The sequence below is a fragment of the Biomphalaria glabrata genome, chromosome 11 (genome assembly GCF_947242115.1).
Source record: "Biomphalaria glabrata chromosome 11, xgBioGlab47.1, whole genome shotgun sequence".
Taxonomy (NCBI): domain Eukaryota; kingdom Metazoa; phylum Mollusca; class Gastropoda; family Planorbidae; genus Biomphalaria; species Biomphalaria glabrata.
The window spans coordinates 15655099-15682300 of NC_074721.1; the positions used below are offsets into that span (position 1 = coordinate 15655099).

At 38.0% G+C, this 27202-nt stretch overlaps 1 protein-coding gene across 9 annotated transcripts in view; it reads left to right on the plus strand.

The window, feature by feature from the left end:
• Positions 1–27202, plus strand: part of LOC106059838 (sonic hedgehog protein) — a 246213-nt gene that overhangs the window by 204373 nt on the left and 14638 nt on the right. For all 9 annotated transcript variants that reach the window (XM_056003738.1, XM_056003732.1, XM_056003737.1 and 6 more), the window contains exons 4-5: positions 6587–6744; positions 7731–7834. In XM_056003738.1, coding sequence (XP_055859713.1) covers positions 6587–6744; positions 7731–7834 — 262 coding nt within the window. The remainder of the gene's footprint in view (positions 1–6586; positions 6745–7730; positions 7835–27202) is intronic.

Consider the following 27202-nt stretch of genomic DNA (forward strand, 5'->3'; position numbering starts at 1 on the left):
CATTATTATTTCGTTTAATTGTTTACAAAACACTATGAGTGAAACGCAAATTAAGACTCACGGGCCAGGTAACATATGGCTAATATATATCCTTACAGTTGTTGCAAAAGATGAGTTGCTCAGATAAATTATTCTATCACATGTATTGAAGTTGTCGTGTCCTATCTCAAACAAAAAGCCAGAAGGAAAAAAAATACCGCATATTATTTCCCTTTAATCTATGTTTAAAAACAAGGACAAGAAAACGGCGGGTAAAAAAACACAACATGGGTTATCTCCTTCCGGATTAACTCTGGGATTATCTCCTCCTCAGAACTCGCGCCGCGACATGACAGTTGCCTCGTAAGTGGGTCACTCCTGCTCATTTAATTCCCTTAATCCTTAATGACAGCCGGGGTTAATAAAGCAGCCAGCAGCGACCGCCGGACGTGTCTCCAACCTGAGGTCAGCGGGGACAATTTTTATATGTCCGCTTGATGACAAGATTCCCACAGTGTCCGCTGTTCATCCACACTAATCCCTGGTTATTTATAGTGGGTGGTGCTTTTTTGTTGCATGCCTAAGAAAACAAGGGCTCACCTTAATAACATTGACATAATTGAAACTAATGGAACCTGTTTCATGTTTTTTTCTTGTAACAACGCCATCCAGTACGCTCATGGTCATTTTAAACCTTGCTGTATTTAATTTGCTTAATGCACTTATAATTGTATCATGTTTAGTGTGCACGTAGTTAATTATAATGTTTGATGTATTTTTATATAATAAACATTATGAAGTAAACTCTGCGCAAATGTTCACTGGATAAAGATTATGTACTTCAATAAAAGTTATAGAACGTACATCCCTTATCCAGATTTACCTTTAGAGTGATCTATTGGAAGATTATCAACTTCAACGGTTAACTATAAACAGATAGCTCTTTGTAGGCTTCGGACAGGAGGGTCTCGTTAGTTTGATGCTGTTCTAGAGAATAGTTCATTTCAAAGATCCGTTTCGAGGCTGAAACTTGGAGAATACTTATTGCCTAATCGTTGAAAGTTGCCTGGATCAGCCACAAAGAGCGATACATTTTTTCTGATTAACATGCACATTGAGATAAACACACGGATGTAATAAGCCTTTTATTTTTCTCCATCTATCTATCTATCTATCTATCTATCTATCTATCTATCTATCTATCTATCTATCTATCTATCTATCTATCTATCTATCTATCTATCTATCTATCTATCTGTCGATATCGGTCTATCGTTCTATCGATTTATAGATCTGTCTATCCATCCGTCCGTTCATCCGATTCTATAGATCGCATATTTATATATATTGCAAACCTGCTTTGCCTTGGACGACATATTCCTTGAACAGCATATGTTTTTGTACAACCTATTTCGTGGATGACATATTCCTTGGAGAATATTCCTTGGACAGCATAATGCTTGGACAACATATTTCTTTGTATTATTTAAAAATTAAAATGCTTTGAACAGATACTTAATTTTTAGGGAATTACATTTCCACATTTTTTTTTTATTTTCACCAATTTGTTTTTCAGTTTAATTCGACACAAGTAATTTTTGTTTCGTGTTCATTGGCCAATTCGATCTAATCATTGAGAAAACAAAGAAATTTGAAGATGTACAAAAATAGGGTCAGGGAAGGACAGCAGCAGAATAGAATATCTTACAAGACAAACTGATGTGCACTGGAAGGGCCGCCGCAAAGGTTGTGGCCGCCTGCGTGCGAAATAAACAAAAATGCCGCCCCCTTTTTTTTCTCTAGAAAAATAAATGTATTACGACTGAGCTGGACACTGTACCAAAAGCACCCATTGATTTAAATCCATTTTTGTTAATCTTTCTTATTTCCCTTCATAGTCGCACCCTTGGTGTATCCCTCATGCCCTCTTGGATGTTTATTTCCAATTTGAACTTTGCATTTTTTTCTTTCGCGACCTCACAAAGTCCTTCTTCATTTATTTCAGTCATTGAGCGAAACCCCAGAAAAATGTTCATATATTGCAACATATATAAGAAACAGAAACAATAATAATAGTGATTAGTACATAAGAGACATATCTGGTGTACAATCTAATGTTTTGTGGTATTTTGATAATGATTATCACGCTTGTATTTTGGAGAGGTGTGGATTGTGTCCACAATCATCTGACATACATGAATTTGGAGGTGCCCTAACTCACCGCTAGGATAAAATGAAGCAACTCAGCGCTGAATATTTTCTAGAATTGACATAAAATAAATAATCCTAAGTACATGTCACTTATACAATGACTTGAAATAAAACATATTAAGGCAGTGTTTCTCAAGCATTTCTGAGTGGCAACCCAGGACATAATAAAAGTTTCGTTCGAGCCTCCCCCCCCCCCCCCCACCTTTAGAAGCTGGGGACCTTGAGGAGCGATGTAAAACGAGTCCGTTGTTTTGTTATTTTGTTGTTTTGGAAATAGTGCTGCCTAGATAATATTTAAGCGTTGAAATTTTTTTTTCCTGGAGATAGAATTGAACATTTGGCGGGTTTCCGTTCAAGTCGGTAAGGGGCCTGATTTTTGGGGCCGGGCCCCGGCGCTGAGGGTATTATGGCGTTATCAGCTTCAGAATTTCTTTCTCCTAGCATTAACACCTTTTTCTCGTAATAAAAAGAAAGGATATAAAAAAGGATAATATTAACGAGTTTTTTTTTTAGAACGCACTTATCATCCTAGTAAAAATAATCTGCGATAGTGTAATAATCGAAAGAAATTCGACCAATCTCAGATAGGAAAATACAGAGGAATCACACTAGTGGAGAAGTTTTGAAATGTTTTCTTCAAAAAGTGTTAACCCATTTTGTTGCATATGCCTATCGCGAAAACGTCTGCATTTGACAAGATCTTATTAGGCGCTTTAAGATGAAACGACGTATCTTACTATTTTAATTTGTAAGCATTAGTAATATTCAGACACGAATATATATAGTTCCTCCTTCGTGATCGAAGATGAGCACATTTCTCATACCCCTTGGACTCGAAGATGACTGTAAAGTCCAATCCTCGCTTTAAAAAGCCTGCCGCATATGTGGCATAGGGTAGGTTTGGTCAGTTGCAGATAGGTCTGCTTCTTCTCTCAACTTTTTGTTGGATTAATAACTACAACGAAAAAAAAAACTTTTTTTTTCGCTGCCGCCTCCCCCCCCCCCCCCTTGTTGTTGGACGGTCATGGGCTTGTTGCTCCGAACAGCTAGTAGCCTACAACTCAATGTAGATCTACATTTATAATGATCAAAAAATATTCTGCGCTAAACTAACGGCCATTTAATATAAAAATGAAAATATTTTTAACATTGAGCTTTTAATTACTAGATCTATTTGACTAAACAACAATATTTCTATCTAATATACTAAGAAAAAAACAATGTTTTGACTGACCTTTTCTGTTAGCGTCATCCGAAACAAATATTACAGACAACCCGCGAAAATTCAAGGTCAGAAATATGTAGGCACGCTGCCCCATGTTTTCTTATTAAGAGTTTCCAAAATAGCTTCTTGTGTACTAACATCGTTTTTTAGCGGCCCCCGAAAGGGGAAAAGACGCTATTAGTTTTGTGCGAAATGTCTGTCCGTCTGTCCGTCCGTCCCGTTTAGATCTCGTAAACTAGAAGAGATATTGAAAATCCACTTCACAATATTTTAGACCATTCAAAGTTCTGATGCAACGGTTACTTTTTTTTTCCTGAAAGCGAAAATTTTAATTTTTAAAATCAATTATGCAAGCAGTTTTTTATAAGAAAAAGCTAATTAGTATGCATTATATGTTAGACCTAATATAAGACGAATAGTAATCTTATAAACATCATTTTCGTGAACATTTTTTACTATATAGCGAATTTTTTTTTTTTTTTTTTTTTGTTTGAGGATTCGAATATGAGATTGAGCCTTTTCAAAACAATTAACTTATTTAGTTCGAACCGAGGGTCCCGGGTTCGAATCCTGGTGAAGACTGGGATTTTCAACTTCTGAGTCTACCCAGCTCTAATGGGTACCTGACATTAGTTGGGGAAAAGCAAAGGCTGTTTGTCGTTGTGCTGGCACCCTCGTTAACCGTAGGCCACAAAAACAGATGAACTTTACATCATCTGCCCTATAGACCACAAACTAGTTAGGCCAGGTTCATATCTAACTTTACATTCACTTTCACGTATCCTTTGATCTGCGGGACGGTTGGGGCACTACACAAGATCTGTTAACCTTCTTTCTCCATTCTTATCTCTCATTTGTCTTTGATATAATTTCATTCGGATGTTCTTTCTGAAAATATTGAAGCCTACCTGGGTGGACCACTGGTCGTGCGGTTTGCGCGCTGGACTGTCGTTTGGATTTATCGATGATCGAAGGTTCAAACCCTGCCTGCTCCCATCCCCCGTCGTCCTGCGGGAGGTTTGGACTAGGAAGTAAACTATCTTCAACTCTGAAGGATTATCCGAATTATGTAAAACATTTTACTTCGGGGGCCGATTTTGAGTTTGTGTTTCCACACAAACTGTCTTTTGTAACCTTGTTTTTTTTTAATTTTCTTCGAAAGATTTTGGAATTATTAGAATTTAAATAAAATATTGAAATATTTGTTAAATTTTTTTTTACTAAAAATTTAAATAATAAAGGTAACTTTGGAATAATGATTTGGCCGCCCCCTACATTCGGCCGTCTGCGTGCAATGCACACATTGCACAATAGGTAGTGGCAACCCTGCGCACTAGGCAATCTTCAATGCTGCAAAGGATGGAGTCATTGTTGAATAGTTGTTTGAACTGATGTAGAAGGAACTTGTAATTTTCTTCCAGACTGAAAACATCCACACATTTGTAGTGTGTATAATTTTACGTGACATTACTTGTGATCAGAGCTAGATCTTCCCCCTTTTTTAAAAACTCTTGGCAGACGATTCGCTGTTTGTTTGTTCGCGCCAATGATGCTGTCGCTAGGAGCAGACAACCAAAGACGATTTACGCAGTTTGATGTTCTTCTCTTACTTCCCTTGAATATATACCAGAACAAAATAAAAAAAAGGGAGGTTAGAGGATAGAGGTGCGAAGTAAAACTGAAGAAAACTGGGAGGGGTTGCTGCTCTTGAGACATAGTTCTTTGAAAGATCCGTTTCGAGGCTGAAACTTAGAGAGTATTTATTGCCTAATCGTTGAAAGTGAGCGAGCTACCCATATCTCTGTCTCCTGGGTGGCCCTAATGACTCGCGCCACGGGGCTTGAAGTTAATGACCGTATCCAAAATAAAACATTTTACGTGTAGTTGGATTTGCAGGTGAATATATGCGGGTGATGCGTACAAGAAAGAGAATTCTGCGCAGAAAAAAAAGGAAGGGGTGAGGAAGGCTTTGAACAAAACAAAGAAAATGGAAGGATGGGCGGGACGGTGATTGACCCAGGGGTGGCGGCAGGTAGGTAATGATGAGACAGGGGCGGAAAGATGGATGGTCTTGCTAGACTGGTGGTGGATGGCGCAGGGTGAGAAGTGGAGTTTCGCCAGATAGGCGTGTTGGATATACTTCGTGGGCTAGGAGTGAGAGATATAGAGTGAGAGGTTTGACTACGGAGACCAGGAAGCATGGGTTGGGGTGCTCGTACCTCGGCTGTACGCTTGAATAAACATGACGTAAGCGCTGGTTGTGCCGATGGATGAGCACGATGGGTTGCTAAAGATGAGTTGCAAAGTTAAAGAGAGAGAGAGTAAGAGAGAAGGAGAGAGAGAGATGGAGGCACATTAGGGAGGAAGAGGGAGAGAAGAGAGGAATTCTTGGGGAAAGAAAAAAAAAGGATGGAGGTAGGAGAAAAGACGACATATTCATCAGCTATTTAAAAATCTTTAGCCACTGTTTAACAAGGCTGTCCAGTGTCCAGTAGTAAGCAAAATGACCACACCACATTGTAACGTCATACTCCATGAAACTGCTTCTACGTCCTAATGGTGCAAACTTAAAATATCCACCTCTAAATGGGCCTCTGTTGGGAGCTCTTCTGTACATCAACCATCTAGCCATCTCATTTCACGTTTTGATGGTTTCAACTTGTTAAGGAAGGAGAGAAATAAATGAAAGCAACTAGACCGAATACTGATTGAAGGAGAGAGAGAGAGAGAGAGCAAGAGTGAGAGAGAGAGAAATTGAGAGAGAGAGAGAGAGAGAGAGAGAGTGAGAGAGGGAGTGAGAGAGAGAGTTAGAGAGAGAGTTAGAGAGAGAGTGAGAGAGAGAGAGCAAGCGTGAGAGAAAGAGAGAGAGAGAAAGAGAAAGAAAGAGAGAAAAAGAGAGAGAGAGAGAGAAATAGTTATGGGGGACGATTTAAAGTGATGTACATATAAGAAAAAAAAAGACTTTAAGAAAAGATTGCAGAGATAAAGACTAAAACTTCACCTGTTAGAAAACACTCTTATTTTCAATGATTGGACCGTAATGTGCTTAGAAATTACATTAAACATTATTTATCATAATATTTTTTTGGATTAATCCACTAATTATAGCTATAGGAACTTTTGATGAATAACTAGCTAGTTTGGTTCTCATTCTACGTGTTTCTTTCTCAGCGTTGTAAAGACAAATTAAACACACTGGCCATCTCAGTATTAAATCAATGGCCCGGAGTCAAGCTGCGGGTCACGGAGGCCTGGGACGAAGATGGAATGCACGCGGAGAACTCACTGCATTATGAAGGTCGTGCTGTGGACATAACCACGTCAGACAGGTGAGTACAGCAGGCAAACTCTTAGTATTTTAAAACTGTTAGTATTTGATGAAAGTAGAAGCGCGGGGGCTGAGTGATAAATCGCTTGGCTTCTGAACCGGTGTCCCGAGTTCGAATCCTGGTGAATACTTGGAATTTTATTTTCACCTCGTAGTCCAACTAGCTGAGTGGTAAAGCACTTGGCTTCCAAGCCGGGGGTCCCTAGTTCGAATCCTTGTGGGGTTTTAATTTCGCCTCGTAGTCCAACTAGCTCCAAAGGGTACCTGAGATAAGCTGAGAAGGAGTAAAAGTGGTTGGTCGTTGTGCTGGCCACATGACACCCTCGTTAACCGTGGGCCATCAAAACAGTTGTCCTTTACAACATCTGCCCTACCTATAGATCTCTAGGACTGAAAGGGTAACTTTACTGCTATATGATTTAATAGCTGTTCTTTAAACTGGCATCAAAACCAGTAAGCTTCTGTCAGGAGGGGCTCGTTAGCCATGGCTGGCTACCCACCTAGGAGAAGGAAAACTCTGAATTCAAACCTCTGCTGCCTTGCAGCAATGCTTAATCATGGGAAAGGCTTCGGGAGTCAACCCTGAGGAAAAATTAGGAGTCCAGCTGGCGACCCTAAGGCAGTTTGCAGCACCCAGTGCTACACCCTGGCGAAACCTGCGACGCCGCTGACCCCAAACTGTATCGGCACTGCGGTTCCTTTGGATACATCCCCTGTGTGGAGGGGAGGGGGGGGGAATGATGTGTGGGCGACATCGTTCCGACGACAGCTAATGCCCAGGCATTCATCTCATTTCCATGAGATGATCCATAGTCGCTTCGCGACTGAAGAAGGCCATAGAGTAAGGAAACTGTTAGTATTTAGTTCAGGTATTGCTTTCAACACACTGAACCCGGTGTAGTGAGAATGTATGTAGACAAACTTCTTAACAACGTTATCTGATGTTTGTATTGTTTGGGACTCATTAATTCATTTTTTGTTTTCCAGAGATCGCTCTAAGTACGGAATGTTGGCCCGACTGGCTGTGGAGGCAGGATTTGATTGGGTGTATTACGAGACCCGAGGTCATATCCACTGTTCCGTCAAATCAGGTAAGACATTCCGGATCAGTTGTATGCAAGAAAGCAGCCGTGTTTCCTTTGTTGGGCCAAGCTTGATTCGTTTTGCTAGTGAGATCAAGAAAGATCATTATCTTTCAAAATACTTGAATTATGATCTAATATGGTTAACAAGATAGATTGAAAAATAAACCAAGTAAAAACCCATTATCTAATGTGGTTGAGAAGCTAGCTTGAAGCTAGGATGAAAAATGCGCAGGCGGAAGCGACTATGTTGCCGAAATGCACGAACTCAGAAACGCTATTGAGCATACGGAGGAACGTATTGAGGAAGGAACTGCGGCACCGGTCAATGTGATCCTCTTTACAGTGGCGTGTCTCGAGCGAATACAAAATAAACATAAGGTACTTGTAGTGATGAAATGGATCCCCTCACATTGTGGAATCAAAGGAAACGAAAAGGCAGACTGTTAGACGAAGCTTGGAAGCAGAGGAGCCTCAAACAATCGAGAGTGCCAAAGCCAGGATTTGTGAATGGATCAAGTCCAAGTGGTAAGCTAGCTGGAACCATTGTAGCGCGGGACGGGAAGTCTGGAAGTTTCTAAAAAGCGCAAACAGGAAGGACGAATGGTGGCAGCTAGACAGAAATAACCATAGGCTATTTGGACACGTTTTCGGACGGGATATTGTCCGTTAGGAGCCTACCTCGTTAGGGTCTGAGAGAACCACGATCCCTGATGTCGACACTGTCAAACGGAAGACGAGGCATTAGAACACATCTTCAGCGACTGCAGGATGCCCAGAAACACATTCTTGTAATGGATGGAACTGTTGCATGCGGGGGTCTCGCCCTGTACGGAGACAGGCAAACCCTACGAGAACTCTGGACCCTGCAGTCCGTGCTATAAGGGATTACTTTCAACACGGAGCCTTAGTGCATGGAGGCTTATAATTGGTTTAAAACTAAACCAAGTAAAAACCCAGTATCTAATGTAGTGGACAAGATAGCCTTAAGCTAAGTTAAAAAATAAACAAAGTAAAAACCTAAAAGTTATATGGCAATGTGTTTTACTGTAGCCCCTATCAAATGGGATGCTATCAAATGGAAATAAAAGGTAATACTCAGAATATACTTTAAAACTTGTTAAAACGTTTTTAAATTCGCGTTCTCGTTCTTTGTTACCTGTATTCACAACAGAGTCAATGTGCTGTGCTTAAACAGATATGTTCATGAAGTGTCTTAATGGAATATGTGTGTGTTCCCAAGGTGATTATGAGAACGGGAGTATTTATTGTTAGTTGTTGAGAGAGAGAGAGAGAGAGAGAGAGAGAGAGAGTATTACTTTAATGTTAGTCTTGTAGAATGATGCAAGATAAGCGGGGCTGTCGTAAGATGTGATAAGTACGCCGCCAGACGAGTACAGAATGCCAGAGTGTAAAGACGTGTTTTAATCGTGAGATTTGTTTAAATTTCAGTTGATTTCATTTCATCTCAAGTAGAATTTGTCCATATTGTTATAAAATGTATATTTAGTTTTGTTCGCAAAGACGTTATTCAAGTGATTTGAAGTTTTTGTAAGTTAAGATAGAATACCCCCACAGCAGTTTAGTTGTCTACCAGCAGTTTGGGGCTACAGGTCAACGACCGTCAACAACAAGAGTCCTAAAGATATGACCCAATGAACATGGTATTTAGTCTATTTAACTCTATTCGTTTAATTGTTCGGATGGATTGAACTATAAATAGCTTCGCTTCTTTAGTTTCAACTCCATCAGTTCCATGTGAATCATCAAGAGGTGTAAAGTGTCTTGTCAAATGTTTAAACGTTTTGCTTATTGATAAAAGATGAGATTATCATGCCACTACCTTTACCACTACTTCTATGACTCAAACAATTTTCAAACAAAACATTTTTCCCATCATATAGAGGAAGAGCACAAAGTGGAAATAACTTTTTGAAATTTAAAAGCAGTTTCGTCCCTTTGTTTTTTTTTTTTTTTTTGTTTTTCTCGTTTACAACTTGATAAGGGGAGCCACAAAATATATTTTGAATATGTTTCTTTCATTTTGTCGTTGTTAAGCGGGTTACATTGATGATAATGATGACGCATTGTAAATATATAATCATCTCTTTAAAATATGTCTGGTAAAGAGAATGTGTCCGTGATTCAATTCCGTTAATCGGAATACGCCTGTTATTATTATTACAATTAAATAATATTTATTATTTTTATTATTATTAATGCAATTTTTTAAAGTGCTTCTTCCATGCTCCAATCGCCTGTTTAGTGCACTTTAGTCTAAACCCTTTTCGGACATGAGGATAAGTAGAGTAGTTGGTATGTGTCCTAGTGGACATCGGGATCTGAACTCGAGCTCCCTATGTCAGATGGCTGAGCGGTCTAGACCACGTCAATATATTCAAAGAATACGAGGTATCAAAGATTTCTGTTTTGGTGTGGTCCATTAATAAAGTTGTTATGATGGCCACATTTTTTGTTGCATTCAATCTTGGCCAAATGACATACATTTGACTTGCCTGTATGGAATTTCTGAATGAGCAAACCAATAAAGTGTTACATTAAATTTTTTTTTACCGTTCCTTCCTTTAACACAGCGGTTCTACACCTATTGTACTCGGCGACCCCTTTTTACAATCCCCCACTCTGCCGCGACCCCCCTCCCCGCACACACACATACAGCTATAGATGAGTAGTCAATAACAATCCATATTTTGGATCGTCTTAGGCGACCCCTGGCAAATCGTCAATCGACCGCCAAGGGGGTCGCGACCCACAGGTTGAGAACCCCTAGTTTAACACGTTTGTATCTATCACAACAAGACAAATTTGTACATTTCTTTCTTATTTCCTATGCTATTTAATTCTTATTCTTCTTCATTTCCTTCTATCAACTTGCAATTTCTTTATGGGTGGAAACAAATTCCTTCTAGGAAAAAGATCTTGTATTGCGTAAACGGCTCCAAAATGATGATCTATATCTTTAGAAGACAAAATCACTACACAGTGAACTTTGTATAACGTTTTTAATTTCAAATATTTTTTATCATAGTAAATTTCAATTTCGCGAAGTCTTTTTAGCAATGAAATTGATCCCATTTTTTTAAAGGATCCTCAGCTTTTTTAGCTTGTGACATCAGTTGTCGATTTATTTACATCCTAGGAATCATTGGGCTTTTGCCTCTTTTCTTTGCCTCATTTTTGGGCTCTGCCTCTTCTTTTGGGGCTATTGGCCACTTTATTGGACTTTTAATTTATTTTATGTTCGAAAAGGTACAATTTAAATTGTTACTATTTGAAATAAATTAATTACAATGTGATCAAACATGGAATTGGACATAATGACATTAAGTTTGTCATAGCATTTTATCGTTATAAGTTTCACCATGAATGCTATTACTACTATTGGTACAAATGATTATAAGAACAAATTACATTGCTTATACAACATAAACTCCAAAAGATTAATCCTATGAGAAAATTAACATTTAAAATGATAGCAGCTTGAAATCTAATGACCTATTTTTTAAATAAAATACATATTTTTTAAGCTCTGCTTAGTAGCTAATGGATTGTGCCTCCTCTAGGATCAGGTTAAGATATTTGAATAGTGTTGTTTTTAATGTTCAAAAAATGGTCTTGAATATTATGTATAAAAAAAGCAAATTATTCAATAAGATAATACATTCATTTAAAATTATTGTTTGTCGATACTTTGAACTGACTTTGTTAGTGCTCTTGTGTTGTCACATCTACAGACAGTTGTCAAAGTGTTCGACTATAATATAACAAGACATGGTGAATTATATTTTGGTCACGTGGTTTACCTAAATGCTTTTATGTCTGCTTATTGCATGCACATACACACACACACACACACACACATCTCAAACATTTAGATAAAAATGTCTTCAAGAAGTCCGCACTCATTTGAACTCCCAGATAAATTATTTCCGATTGTCAAATTAAGATTTTTTCCTCCTATATCTACCCGTCCTCCTTCAGCTCCACCCCCCCCCATCACTTTCTCAACATCGTCTGCTGGGCACGCGCCAAAATGCAAACTCCCGCCAAAACTTATAATTTTCTGTCGATGGCACAAGTTGAGCTCTTCTCAGTATCTCCCCAAAACATCTTCCCTCCCCCCTTGTTGTTTTTTTTTCTCCCCCGCCAGTTCTGAAGCTTGCAATCATCCAATAGAGACATTTGTTTCAACAAAACTAGAAATGTAAATAGTCGTCCTGTGGTACTTGGTTGTAGAGATAAGAATCGATCCTGTCCACAGTGTTTCTATTACATAAACATGCATCGGAGCATTTAGTTTTAAAACGGTTTCCTAAGATCGAATATACGATTACTAATGGAGGGAAGGAAGCTTTGTTGGAATGGAGGACAACCGGCGCCTTTCGTACAAAAAAAAAAAATCCTGACTCTGGCATAAGATGAAAATAACGAACTAAGCGTGGGAGGAAACTATCACTTTGGTTTGTTGACCTGAAAGTCAAGAGTTGTCTAGTCCCAGTAGAAGAAAGAAAACATCAACAGAGAACTGCTCGTGATTACAGCAGTAGTGGGATTGGAGAGTCGCGAGACTTGAGACCATCCAGAACTGAGATTTCTGTTGGAGATAGGCGTTAGGCATTGAAGACATAGGTGGAAACAACAACAACAACAACAACGAAAAAAGAAGCTAAAACGATGTCGATGTTAAACTGTGGTGTCAGATGTCGGAGATACAGAATGGCACATTTACTGACAGCTGACACTGTTACGTCATTGGCATCCATGAAAGCTTAAAGTGAATATAAAATTTTTTTTTTCATCACATCATTAGCATAATTTTTAAAAAATCTTTATTCAGAAAAATGCTGGTGGGATTTTTTTTTTAATGGAAGAAAGATGAGTACTGTATTTTATGTGACCATGCAAACCCCGTATGCGAGCTGAATATTTGTCACATCTGATGCAGGCAAGGGTTAGGGTTAGGGTTAGGGTTAGGGCGTGGGAGTCTATTTCAGCTTTCTTTCGTCTTATGTGCATTTCTTCGGCAAGGGCTTTTCTTTGAGTCTCAAATGTGTGTCATGTGACCTGCTTGAGTGTACAAGTAACTAGTCTTCAAATGAACCAGCTCCCTCTACAGCAGGGGTTCTCAACCTGTGGGTCGCGATCCCCTTGGGGGTTGAATGACAAAATGCCAGGGGTGGCCTAAGGCTAATTAGAATTTCGGTTTTTCGATTGTCCATTCTAACGAGCTGTAACAAAATATTTGAACCATAGTTGATATTCAAAATATTTCTAATAACAAAGTAGAGGAAACTACTCTCATCTCTTTATGCAACGATCGTCAAACGTCAATAAAATAAATATTAAATGGGGGTGACATATAATAAGAGCACGGCCATGCTGCTAGAGCACACAGAGGGTATTTTGAGTGAGTGAGTGTAATATCATTGTTGGAAGATACACATGTTTTTTCTATTGGTTGTTCTCTCTTTTTTTTTTTTTGTGTAAATATATTTGGTATTCGAAGAGAGATGTTGCTGATATTTTAATTGTCGCAGTACAAATATTTGAAACTAATGATCATCGTACGTGCGGCGTATTGACGTTGCAAGACCAAATTATATTTATTTGTTGAAGATTTCAGCACCTCGTGAAGTAATTGAAGTACTACTCAACCCTTTTTAAGTCCATGTTACTGAAGGTAATACATTAATAAGGAACAACTCATAAAAATGGACCTCTACCAATAAAACTTATAGAAAAGAAAATATAATGTTAATTTTTACTTCGACATATTTGTCAAATCATCACCTAAGTAAGCAACATGTATATTGTGAATATGTAATAGAAAATAAATTAAATGCAAGTCTGAATAATAAACTTTAAAAAAGCTTAATTATATCAGCACACATTAATTTTATACCGAATACAATTACAAATATATATATATATATATATATATATATATATATATATATATATATATATATATATATATATATATATATATATATATATATATATTGTTACGACTTTTTGCTCTTAGCAAACTCACATTTATCAAAAAATGTTTTCTGTGGGGGGTCGCCACCTTGTGGAAAATTATAGAAGGGGGTCGCTAAACTATAAACGTTGAGAACCGCTGCTCTACAGTGGATCCCAGCTATCCCAGTGGATTGTAAGACACAGTCTGATTCGATGGACTAAACAAACAAAATATAAAAAATATAAAAAAAAAATAAAAAAAAAAAAACCTTCTCTAAGGGATGAAGAACTTCGCACTTACAACTAAATAATTAATAACCAATAATTAATCGACTGATTGGCTAATTGTTTAAATTGATCCATGTTTTGTAAGGCACAATAAATAATTTTTTAAAGCTTCAACTTGATCCGAGTTTAGTTATGGGAGAGATAACGTGTTTAATTAACTAAGGGGAAGAAACTTTACATATTTAGCCGTATTTCCGAATACTGAAGGATTAATTTCCCTTGTCTTTTCAAACAAAATAATTACTTACCAGTAAGTAATTGACTTAATTGTTTTTTTTTTTTTTTTTTTGTTGCTTTTTAGTGATTCATTATTTTGTCTATTCCAATGACTGTTTGTGCCCAGTTTCACTTTGATCTAACAGTGGTTGTGGGAGAAATAACGTGTAGAAACGTTCTACCGAGTGAGTTAATAGAAACTTATTTGAACAATTTAAAGAAATTAATACAGAAAGAGATCACACACAATGCAATATCTGAAGTCAACAATAAAAATGTATGGTCATACATTAAATCTACAAAAAATGGAAATAACTGGAGTATCTCTATTTAAATTGAAGGTAACTTAACACATAACGATAAAACATTCTGAATATATATATATTGCTTCAGCATTCTCAGCCCCAGGAGACAAAAACATATTAATAAATTTAAACCAAGTAGAAAACATGGGAAATATAAATGTTTAAGAAAAAAAGGATCCAAAAACTATTAGATAGCATCAAAACAAATAAAGTTTCAGGACCTGATCGTATTCCAGCTAGATTGCTCAAAGAACTATGTCACAAGTTAGGACCAGTGTTCAAAATACTCTTTCAGGCATCACTAAATCAGGGCACGGTACTGAGGGACTGGAAAGAAGCTAACATTACTCCCCTATTTAAAAAAGGAGAAAAATTTGAACTGGGAACTACAGATTAGTATCACTCTAAATATCAATGTGTAATAATAAATGACAAGTTAATAATTAATGTAAAGTTATCATAGAATCCACATAACGATGGAATTATTTTAAAAAATATCACTCAAAACCTTAGGGTTTATTAAAAGAAATTCTTAATAATAAAAAAAAGAACATACAACTAAAATTTTATTTAACTTTAATTAGGCCAATACTAGATAATGCATCCTGTGTTTGGGCGCCCTCAACTCATGAAAAAAATGAAGAAAATAAACAGATACAGAATAGAGCAGTGAGATTTACAGCACACGAATATTCAGATATGATTAGAGTAAAACCATTAGTAAAATCACTTAACTTCAGGACAGAAGAAAAAACAGTGAAGCAGCAATAATAAATAAAACATTCAACCATAATTTACAAATAACAAGGTTACAAAAGACAGTTTGTGTGGAAACATGAACTCAAAATCGGCCCCCGAAGTAATATGTTTTACATAATTCGGATAATCCTTCAGAGTTGAAGATAGTTTACTTCCTAGACCAAACCTCCCGCAGGACGACGGGGGATGGGAGCAGGCAGGGTTTGAACCTTCGACCGTCGATAAATCCGAACGACAGTCCAGCGCGCAAACCGCACGACCAGTGGTCCACCCAGGTAGGCTTCAATATTTTCAGAAAGAACATCCGAATGAAATTATATCAAAGACAAATGAGAGATAAGAATGGAGAAAGAAGGTTAACAGATCTTGTGTAGTGCCCCAACCGTCCCGCAGATCAAACGATAGGTGAAAGTGAATGTAAAGTTAGATGTGAACCTGGCCTAACTAGTTTGTGGTCTATAGGGCAGATGATGTAAAGTTCATCTGTTTTTGTGGCCTGAGGTTAACGAGAGTGTCATGTAGCCAGCACAACGACCTACCGCCTTTACTTTTCCCCAAGTAATGTCAGGTCCCCATAAGAGCTGGGTTGAAAATCCCAGTCTTCATCAGGATTCGAACCCGGGACCCTCGGTTCGGAATAAATAAGTTAATTGTTTTGAAAAGGCTCAATCTCATATTCGAATCCTTATTTTTTTTTTTTTTTTTTTTTTTTTTTTTATATGCATACTAATTAGCTTTTTCTCTTTAAAAAACTGCTTGCATAATTGATTTTAAAAATTAGAATTTTCGCTTTCAGGAAAAAAAAAAGTAGCCGTTGCATCAGAACTTTGAATGGTCTAAGATATTGTGAAGTCGGATTTTCAATTATCTTTTCTAGTTTACGAGATCTAAACGGGACGGACGGACAGACGGACAGACATTTCGCACAAAACTAATAGCGTCTTTTCCCCTTTCGGGGGCCGCTAAAAAAACAAAATCTAATGAAATTATCTGAAATACACAAGATAGAGGCACATATCTCATTCCATACTCTATAACAAATTCGTACAAGTGCTCATTCTTCCCTTGTGCCATTAGAGAGGGGAATGGGTTGCCTGAATCAGCAAGGAAAGCCAAAACTTTAGCAGTGTTTAGGTCACTGATTAACATGTATAAATAGATTGTTGCATGAAATGCGTAGGACGTAATTATCTTCTTTATTGTAGTAAGGTCTGTAATTTTAGCATTATAGTAAACACGTGTGTAATTAGATATAAGGAATATATAAAATTTGAAAGCAGTACCTAGTAATTGGTAAGTAATGCTAAACATAATTCCAAAATAGTTAATATTATTATATATTTTTTAAACTAGAAATATAATATCATATTCGTTTTATTTACTATATTGGCATAGTCTTGCGGAAAAAAACAATACATAGAATCCAGCAGTTTAAATGACATCTTTTTTTTTTTTTTTGGAATGTTAATGTTGTTGTATGCGCTGACATTCTGAAGTTGAGTCAGGGGCGGCTACCACCGTCTATTAAACATTTGTTTTTCTTTTCGTGCAGCATTCATTCCATCCTTGTCGAATCAGCTGAATCCTTTCAACCTCCATGGCAATTAGCGTCTTGCTATCTGCTCTCATCTTCACGTCTGATGTTTCCCGCCCACCGCCAGAAGGAGAGAGAGAAAAAAAAAAGTGGGTTCCACGAGTTGACCCCCCTTGCCCATCCTTTCCTGTATTCCATTTTTCATTTCGAACAGGGGACGATAGCTAGGCCGAGTCTTGAGGTGGAGACGTTCCTGAAGTTATCGTCGATATACTTCAGCCTCCGCCCTGTAGCGCTCATTTGTAAATATATATTCGGGATATACAGTGGCGGCGCTATGTTGTTTGATGCATGGTGCGGTCTTCACCAGACACCACATTGGCTAGGTCAGAGGCAACAAGACAATATATAAAGATAGCAAGTGAGTCGATATTGACGTATACAATTTTAATTTTTATGCTCGGATTTACGGGCTTATGTTTTTTTTTTTAATGAAGGTTATGAAGCATCTTGGAATAGTCCAACAAGAGCATATTATTTTGAATCAGGGGAGAAATAAACAGGTGGTTGTGATGAATGTTGAATCTGTTGATCTATTTCTAAACTATTTACTAAACATTAAGTCTGTTTCAAAACAGGTAGGGGGAGAAAGAAAGGGGGTATCTGCGTGATCGCTTTTCTAATGCATTTATATAAAAAAACAACAACTCAGCATTTGTTAGGAAAGTGACAAAACGTTGCGTTAATTGTCCTTGCGGCCCGAAAGCCCCTACAAAATCATCCGATATATAGGACAGATGATGTAAAGGTCATTTGTTTCTTTGGCCAAAGATTAACGAGCATGGTATCATGTGGCCAGCACAACGACCAACCGCCTTTACTTTCCACAACTAATGTCAGGTACCCATTAGAGAGGTGGACTCAGGGGCGTTATAAAAAATCCCAAAATTCAAAATATTAGTCTTCACTGAGATTCAAACCCAGGACCCAAAGTTTGGAAGCCAAGTATTTAACCATTCCCGCCTCAAAATTCTTCAGAAAGAAAAACAAGTATGCACTATTTTAGATCTGAAAAGCTATTCATTTCATACTAAGGCATAAATTACATTTTTAAAATATGATTTTCATTGACTCAAGCTTTCAGTGACCCAAGAATATGTTGATTAGCACCAACGCCAATAAAAATCAAAGTAACTTTTCATGTATTTAAAATTGTAATAGATCTAGACTAACAACAATTCTGCGCGATTACATATATTATTTGTTTAGCGCAATGTCATGCTTTTAGCTTTCTTAATACGCTATGATCCTATCTCTTGTCTGGACCAGTTGGAAAGGGGTAGGGGGAGAAAGAAGGGGGTATCTGCGTGATCGCTTTTCTAATGCATTTATAAAAAAAAATCGCTTATGAAAATTTAATGTTTTATAGTTATCTACTATTAGCTCCAAACTGTTAAGCGGTTAATTCAACTTATATCACCTCATTATTCTATTACTATTTCTTTCCCTTGTTCAAGATACCAAAACAATAATTATAAGTACCAATAGATAATTAACTAATTGGTTAATTTTTAAAAATTGATTCTTGTTATGTCTGGCAAAAGAAATAATTGTGGAGAATTTCAGCTTGATCCGAAATTGGGTGTGGACGAAATAACGTGCCATACAGACTGAGTGATTTAATAACAAGCTTTGTAAAACAAAATACTGATATAAGTAATTATTGCAATGCATTTGATGATGAAGTGATCAGCGCTTATTTTATATTTGAGATGATGCTGTTGGGTAGTACGATACCAAGACACCATCTTATCATTTATTGACATTAGTTCTGAAGTTGGTCAGAGAAGATTGAATGAAAGTGATAAGTGATGAGTTCTTTCCAGAGTGCCAGAGACTGGAATCAACTTTTAAAAAATGTTTATTTCACTCTAAATACTGGAATGTGAGTCTTTTTTCTCTCCCTTTTGATAGGTTTAACATACCTAGCACGTACCTGGCTGATTGAGCAAGTGTTTTTATTTGCCTCTCACGTGCTTTGAACCTGTTCTTTTATATCATTGAGCTATAAACGGAATTTATTTTCTTTCTTCAATTGCTAAAAATGTCTGCCTGGTCGGTAGTACTGCCTGGTGGTGATGTATGCGCGCTGGACCGTCGCTGGGTCGTCTTGAGGGTCCCGGGTTTATTCCATGCCCGCTACTTTCTCCCTTTGTCCTGGGAAGCTAGGAAGTAATTTGTCTTCAACTCTGAAGGAACATCTCAAACATGCAACAACATTTTACAAAGAAACAAAGGTTTCTATTTTAAATATTGTTTCGTTACATTTACAAGTAAAAGTGACCATAAACTCATTTCTTTACGACCTCTTACAAGTAAAAGTAACCTTAAATTTCATTACAACCTTACGAGAATATAATGTCATGACATCCAATGCTTGTATATATTCTACAAAGTAATAAATAACTCTCTTTCAATAGCTTAATGTGGACTCCTATATTAGACCCTATTAATCATGGTCCCTGGCGCAATGAACCCATTCATACCTTGTTTTCTATCATTCTATGCCGCTGGCTGTTTCAGCAGCTTTAAGTCTGAGAAAACATGCGTACACGCTTAAATAATAGAACTAAAGAGCTGGCTTCATTCTTCCGGTGTTTCGTTTGCGTTATATCTTGTTTAAAAAAACAACTGCTCAACTAATCCAGTCACTGAAAGTCTAGACGTTAAGAAATCGTCAACACCGCAAGGGTGTCAGCATGGACGAAGATAGATTCTGATACTTTAATTAATGGTTCACACCTCAGTAACTTGCAGTGCGAACCTTTCAGCCCGTACTTCATCGACTATTCCAAGCCCCCAGATTGTTCAAACACTTTCAAGTCCCAACATCTTCAGCCTGTTTTCCTATCCCACTTTCACCGCCGTCTGATATGTCCTCAAATTATGCACAAGTTTTCTTATTTCAATAAACTGCTTTCTTAATACACAAAAAGCCATCTTGACATTTCTTCAGCAGGTCTTTTCCCCAGATGACTGTCCACTGTTGCTAAGTGTGTGTGTTTTTATATAAAGGGGAGCTTATCTCTACAACAACTCTTTGGAGATGTCTAGCTCTTCTCTTTAACCTTTTTTAATTACCCGCCCTTGCGTCCTGTCGGTGAGGACAAGAGGAAAAAAAACAGTTGGCTTAGAAAAACGTGGATGTGTTGACCTAACAGCAAGTGATTCCTCTTCTCAGAGCAGATCACTTGTAGAGAGCGCCACTGTCTTTACTTAGACTAAATGATTCTGTTGGAAGAATTTGACAACATCAACCCAAAGTGTAAAAGCAGGAGAGAGCTGGTTAGACACTAAGACTTGAATGACACTTGTCTGGGGCCACTGGAGATTATCTTCAAATATTACATGTTATTTCTGTTTTATTTGCCATTTTAAAACGTATTTCAGAAGTGTGTCAGTTAAATAAGCAGGCTCAACTTGAACCATAGATGTAACCGCTGTGGAACGATCTTTCGTTTTTATCAAGTTTTTTATTTGTTTATTTAATAATTTGTTTATTTAATTTATTAAATCAAGAGAGCGATGGCTTAGATTTCAATTAAACTCCATATTATGTTCATATGTTGTTTATATTCCTATTCTCAATAATATAAAACAAACAAAAATAGATGTTTGAATAAGGTAGCATTTGTTGGATAGATTTGTTTGTCTTCATTTTCATTAAATAAAATATTTTGCATTTTCTACCTGAGAAGTATTTCCTTTATTTAATGACACAACTGTGTGGAATCTAAATATTATATACCAAAATTTGTTTTTGCCATCTAGTGCTAGATCAATAAATTATTCAAAATAATGAGAACCGGCCAATAAATGAAATTAAATTGAACTATTATAGCTTTTATATTGCGCTACTTTAGCTCAGAGCGCTGTGATCCAATCTCAATTGTAGACGCGTGGGGGTATCTGGGAGAAAGTTTTCCGTGCTGCCTTTAGGTATTTCTACGCTGCAAGTGGGAAAATATATAGGTCGCAGCTAGCACTGCGTATCTGCGTGACATACTGCACTCATCTCTAATCTTTGAAGTCAAGGACAATTTTAATTATCACATTATGTTTTTGCGTGTAACGGGCGGAGTAGTTAAGCGCACTAACAATTTAACTTGTAAATGGAGGTCTGCGGATCAAGTCTCGGGTTCTTCAAGCTATCTCGGGCGTCTCGCCTGAAATTTAAAGTTTTGGGGGCATGGAGTGGCCTTTGCGCATGCGTCAGGAGCAGAACGTCATGTAGTACACGCTGACATTTGAATCTGGCAGAAGTATCTCTACATTTACATTCATTGACAGTTACTTTAAAAATCACCTTCACCTTTTCCTTTGTGTGTTAAACCGTTGTACACCTCACAAGAACTGTTGACCATCTTTCTCCATCCCTCTCTGTCTTATGTCTTGGATAGAGTTTCTTTTAAGGACATTCTTTAAGTTGTCTTCGCGTTGCTTTCTCTGTCTACATCTTCTTTTTCCTGGTACTGTTCCCTGAAGGAAGATCTTTATAATTTGGCCATAGAGTTTAAGCTTGATTTTTTTTGACAACAGTTAGCAGATCGTCATGGGGTCCAATTACTGTGTTAATCCAGTTTTTAAGCTCTATGCTCTTTCTGTAGCATGTCGTTCCCATTGCTAGGATCCTCATCTATAATTATGCAGTCAGCGTCCCAAATTCACAAGCTTATAAGAATGTGTCCGTGAAAAGGGAGAACATCAGTCTGATTTTAGTGTCGAGGGCTATGCCTTTGTCTTTCCAGATTGTTTTGAGTTTTGCAAGTGCTGCTGTAGTCAGTGCAATCCGGGCCCAGTAGTTCACAAATTGGTTCCCTCATTAGAGATGATAGCTCCGAGATATTTAAAACAACTGACACTTGTTAGCTGTTCGCTTCCAATACTGATACAACTTTTGGCTCTAGGCTATTGGGCATAATATGGGGAGGGGGTGGCATTGTTTTACAAATCATATGCTGCGGAAGTCTTGTCTTTGTTTATCTTCTGTACCTGCTACGCCATATATAGTCCGCAAAGCGCAATTTAGTCATCTTCTTTCACGGCTCACTGTACTTTATCCTTTCAAGGAAGATGCTGTAACTAGTTGTTGACAGTCTCACTCCAACTGTGATTTTAAACCAGTCCCCAGTGTTATTTTTGAAGTACACTGCGCTAGTGGCCTGCTTATAGAGGTTTTGGGTAACCTTATTATGTCTTGATTTATATTGTATTTTTTTTTTCAATTGTCGCCCAGAGTGCCCCGTGTCATACTGAGTCGAAAGTTTTCTTGGAATCAATAGAGATATGAACAACATTTTGTTGGTGTTCTCGCAGAGTACCCTGATGTTTAGAATTTGTTCTGTGACCTTTTCTTAAACCCGCTTGTTCTTCCGATATAAGTTTGTCTGCTTTTTGTTCAGATCGGTTTAATAAAAAAAATAAGTGAGTTTAACATTGTTTGTTTTGAATGGCGAAATGTTACTTATTCTAATAATAATAAAAAAACCGCTCTATCACCGACAATGAAGAAAAAATTTTAAAGACTAAATACTTATCGTGATGCCCCTTTGTTTTTGTTATTTTTGTTTGTTGTTGTTTTTTTTTTCGTTACCCATAGTGATATACCTACGTCTCTATACCTCTTCACGTCTTAAGTCTATACATATGTCTCTGCACCACTTCAGAATCTATACCAGCTATCTAGTATAAAACAGTACCTTATTTCGTATCCCCTGCATGACATATATTACTTTACAATTTAATAGAAAATCAGCCAAAGTCTTCAAAACCCGACACACGTTCCAGACTGTCTGTCAAGTGCCTCTGAAATGACCAATTTAAAAAAAAATCCACCCGATCAGGTGTATGTATTGCCCTCCCTCCTCTCCTTAACCCGAGTGTCTGGGTCATACTAGCGCGTTGACATATCAACTACGCTCTGGTCACCTTAGTGATTCCGGAATTGCGTACTGAAAAAAAAAAACTTGGCTCGATTTTTCTTTTTTTTTTTTTGTTCTTGTTTCTCTAAGCTACCGGTGAAGCGACAGAAATGTCTGACGAGGATAAATTACCCCGTGTAGATCAACAACCCTCGAACTGATATTTATCTGTCTACAACGACTGGAAAACATTTTTTTTAAAGCCATTTAGAAAAATAAAATAACAAATTGATCCTCTTTGAATCTGTTGAATCAGTAGCGTAACAGTCCTGAACTAAGTAGCTTCATTTATATGTCCGTCCATAGAAATTCTTATGACATTTCAGGACGTATGCGACGTCTTTAAGAAATAAGTGTTTTCACCAAGCTTCAGTTATATTTTTTAAAAGTATGATAGTTGGTAGTTAAATTAGGGTAATTTGAGCTGTGTGCTCGAGGCTGGGATTTATGTGTCTTCATCTGTCAAAATCTGACACACATTGAGACCGAGATATCAGACATTTTAGTTCAAGCTGCTCCGGAAACAGTTCTGAATTTTTTTTTTTTTACAGAGACTATTTTACAGAGACTATTTTACAGAGACTATTTTACAGAGACTAATATGTATGAGTTATTGAATCGATTTATGTACATTTAATTATCATTGGTGTGTGTGTGTGTGTGTGTGTGTGTGTACGTGTGTGTATTTTCGAACTGTTTTTATAGAGAACATGTTCCTTCTGCTTACACACTTCAACAAAAATTGGCCTTCTGCTAACTCACTAAAAAAATCTCGTCCTCAAGCCAAATTCAAATTTCTTCTTTTTTTTTTTTACTTTGAAAAATTCTAACGGCCAAACTAAAGTATTCCCAGTGTATCAAACGAGCTAGTAATGCATAAAATTAAAACTTGGTCTTTCAGGCTAACCTAACCAATTATTTGTTTTATGAAGAGATAATCATTATAATTCCCCATTCTCCATTCCAAATATATTGGCAATGGCGACAAATCCAATCTAACCACAGACACACGAATCTCTCTCTCTCTCTCTCTCTCTCTCTCTCAACATGAAAAAATATATATATATTTAACGACACTACCGTTACTGGCGGGTGTTTTTAGTTGATCCCCCCCCCCCAAAGCCCATCCCCCACTCCTATTATCTAGACCCTTCCATCTCTTCCCCATCTCTCCCCCTCCAAATGCAGCGCCAAATGTTTTAATAAGATTTGCCGAGAGTTGGTGGACAAGTTTAATCCCTGGGTAGCGGAGATCACCGCCAGTTTAAACCCTTAGGTAAACCAAGGGATTGCTCTGAACAAGGAAAGATGTCAGAGCCAAGTCAACGCTGTTACAATACTGCCAGGGTAACCGCAGCCATGGGAAAAGGGAAGGGGGGGAAAACTTGGGTGGCGAGAATGGGGGACAGAGAGGATTTGAACGGTTGAAATTTCAGCGCCATCCAGAGGGGTGGGGGTTAGCTAAACAGGCTTCATGCGGGAATCGTCTGATCAAACTGATTTATATGCAGATTTATAAATACGATAATTAAAAACTAAAAAAGAGAGACATAGTAATAGAGGGTTGTTTGCCAAAGGTTTTCCGTCGAGTTTCGGTGCAGTGTGTGTGTGTGTTTGTGCGATTGAATGTGCGTGTGCATGTTCTAAGTCTCGTGGAAAAAAATATCTACTTAATAACAACAAATTTTATATTAGCAAAAGTAATATAGACAACAATTGGTAGCAGTTAAAAAAAAAGTGAACAGGTTCTTTCATATTAACTGTTTGTAAAATCAGCCCGTGTATGAGAATATTTTAGGGACGGATTTAAGTAAGTGGAGACCAAGGGGCAGGATCTTTATGGAGTACGTTTTTGAGTTTGTGGAGTGTAAGGCCACTGGAGCTGTTACAAGCAGACACTTCTTAACCATGACAATTTGTTGCCAACCCTTAGATTGGAGGTAAAAGTAAAGTAAAGTACCTCTTTCAGACCTTGCGATCTATGGGGCAGATGATGTAAAGGTCATCTGTTTCTGTGGCCCACGGTTAACAATAGTGTCATGTGGCCCGCACAAAGACAAGCCGCTTCTACTTTCCCCAAATAATGTCAGGTAACCTTTAGAGCTGGGTTGACTCAGAGGCGCCCGAAAGATCCCGAAATTTAAAATTCCAGTCTTTACTAGGATTCGAACCCGGGACCAATTGGTTCGGAAGCCAAGCACTTTACCACTCAGCCACGCGCCTCCTAGATTTAAAGTATTACTTTTTTTAAATACATAAAAAAAAAAACGTTTACGTTTCTGACCCGTCGAAATTTGGAATTTAAAAAAAATCTCTCTTGTGGAAGCCCCCCCCCCCCACCTTCCCTTAAAACCAGCCCTGGAGTATTTAAAGACCGTAGAGTAAAATTATCCCTTTAAGACCTCGCGATCTATGATGGCAAAATGATGTAAAGCTCATCTGTTTCTAGGGCCTACAGTTGTCCAGGTTATCATGTGTCCAGCACAACGACCAACCGCCTCTACTTCCCCAACGTATGTCAGGTAGCCAGTAGAGTTGGCTGGACACAGTGGTGTCGCAACAATGTCCCAAGTTCAAAACTCCACGTGACCCCTCATGACCAATCTACAATTACATTCTTTTTATAGGAAAAACAACAACATGTAGTTCATTTGATTGTGACATTATCTTCATACATCTAATGCGTGTAAGATTACCAAACAAAGTATGTCATGTTAACCAACACGCTGGAAATAGAGGACATTTCTAGAGCAGTGTAAGCTACGATATGTGTAGAACTATAAGGCTGAACTCTTCATTATATTTATATATTATCTTCTTGAAAATAATTCAACAAAAATCCATCTTAAAGGTTTAACTGATATTATCGCAGACGTGACAGTACCTATGCAAAGCTTGGAAAGTGAGCGGTAGAGCGCTTGACTTCCGAACCAGGGGTCCCCGGGTTCGAATCCTGGTGAAGACTGCGATTTTTACTTTCGGGATCTTAAGGGCACTCAGCTCTAATGGGTACTTGACATTAATAAGGAAAAAGTAAAGGTGGTTGGTCATTGTGCAGGCCACATAACACCCTCGTTAACCGTGTGCCATAGAAACAGACGACCTTTACACCATCTGACCTATAGATCGCATTGTCTAAAAGGAGAACTTGACACTGACTACCACCAAGAACACACGTACATGCCTTCTCTTGACAAAAGCCTGATCCCTTTACATCGCAGTTAAACACATCGGCCCAAAAAGAAATGGCCGACCTTCTACTGAAAAGCAATGAATACAATTCTCGTCCATTCCCAAAGATTTCATTAAAAGTCAAAGCTCCTAAAAGTTACAAAACCAACTTTAGCCGAGGCCTCTTACATTTTAAAGTCATTAACACTTCCGCCCGACGCCTCTTCCTTTTAGGCAAGCAACTTTGATATTTCAATGTTTTCACTTCGTGACGTAATTCATTGCTGGTATACCAAATCGAGGCTGGCACGAGCTTACCGTGGAGACTTCAAAGAAAATCGCGTGCCAATAAAACCTTTCAATCTTGACCTATATATATTTTTTTCTTTTTTTAATGACTTTTTGTATGAGTGGTACCCAACCTTTTCGGTTTAGGGGCCATATAAATTTCAGGCACTCGTTTCTCGGGCTGCGCCAACGCGTATCGTCCAACCCAATAGACCGAAGCTTTCGCTGCTTTATTACGCACTGCGGGTGAACATTTAAGGAGGTCGGATAGCACCGCGCCACTTGCCGAATATGGACCGCGTGCCATACTTTGCGCATCATCGCTGTAGACCTAGTAGTTCCTTGTTCCCTTACTTATCACACTATTGGATCGTGCTCAATTCTAGTTCCTGACATTTTTGTTTTCGCGGGGACATTACTGTATTAAATGAGGTAGTGGGTGGTTTAGACTGGGACAGGCCTGAGTTACTGTATTAAATGAGGTAGTGGCTGGTTTAGACTGGGACAAGCCTGAGTTACTGTATTAAATGAGGTAGTGGGTGGTTTAGACTGGGACAAGCCTGAGTTACTGTATTAAATGAGGTAGTGGGTGGTTTAGACTGGGACAAGCCTGAGTTACTGTATTAAATAAGGTAGTGGGTGGTTTAGACTGGGACAAGCCTGAGTTACTGTATTAAATGAGGTAGTGGGTGGTTTAGACTGGGACAAGCCTGAGTTACTGTATTAAATGAGGTAGTGGGTGGTTTAGACTGGGACAGGCCTGAGTTACTGTATTAAATGAGGTAGTGGGTGGTTTAGACTGGGACAAGCCTGAGTTACTGTATTAAATGAAGTAGTGGGTGGTTTAGAC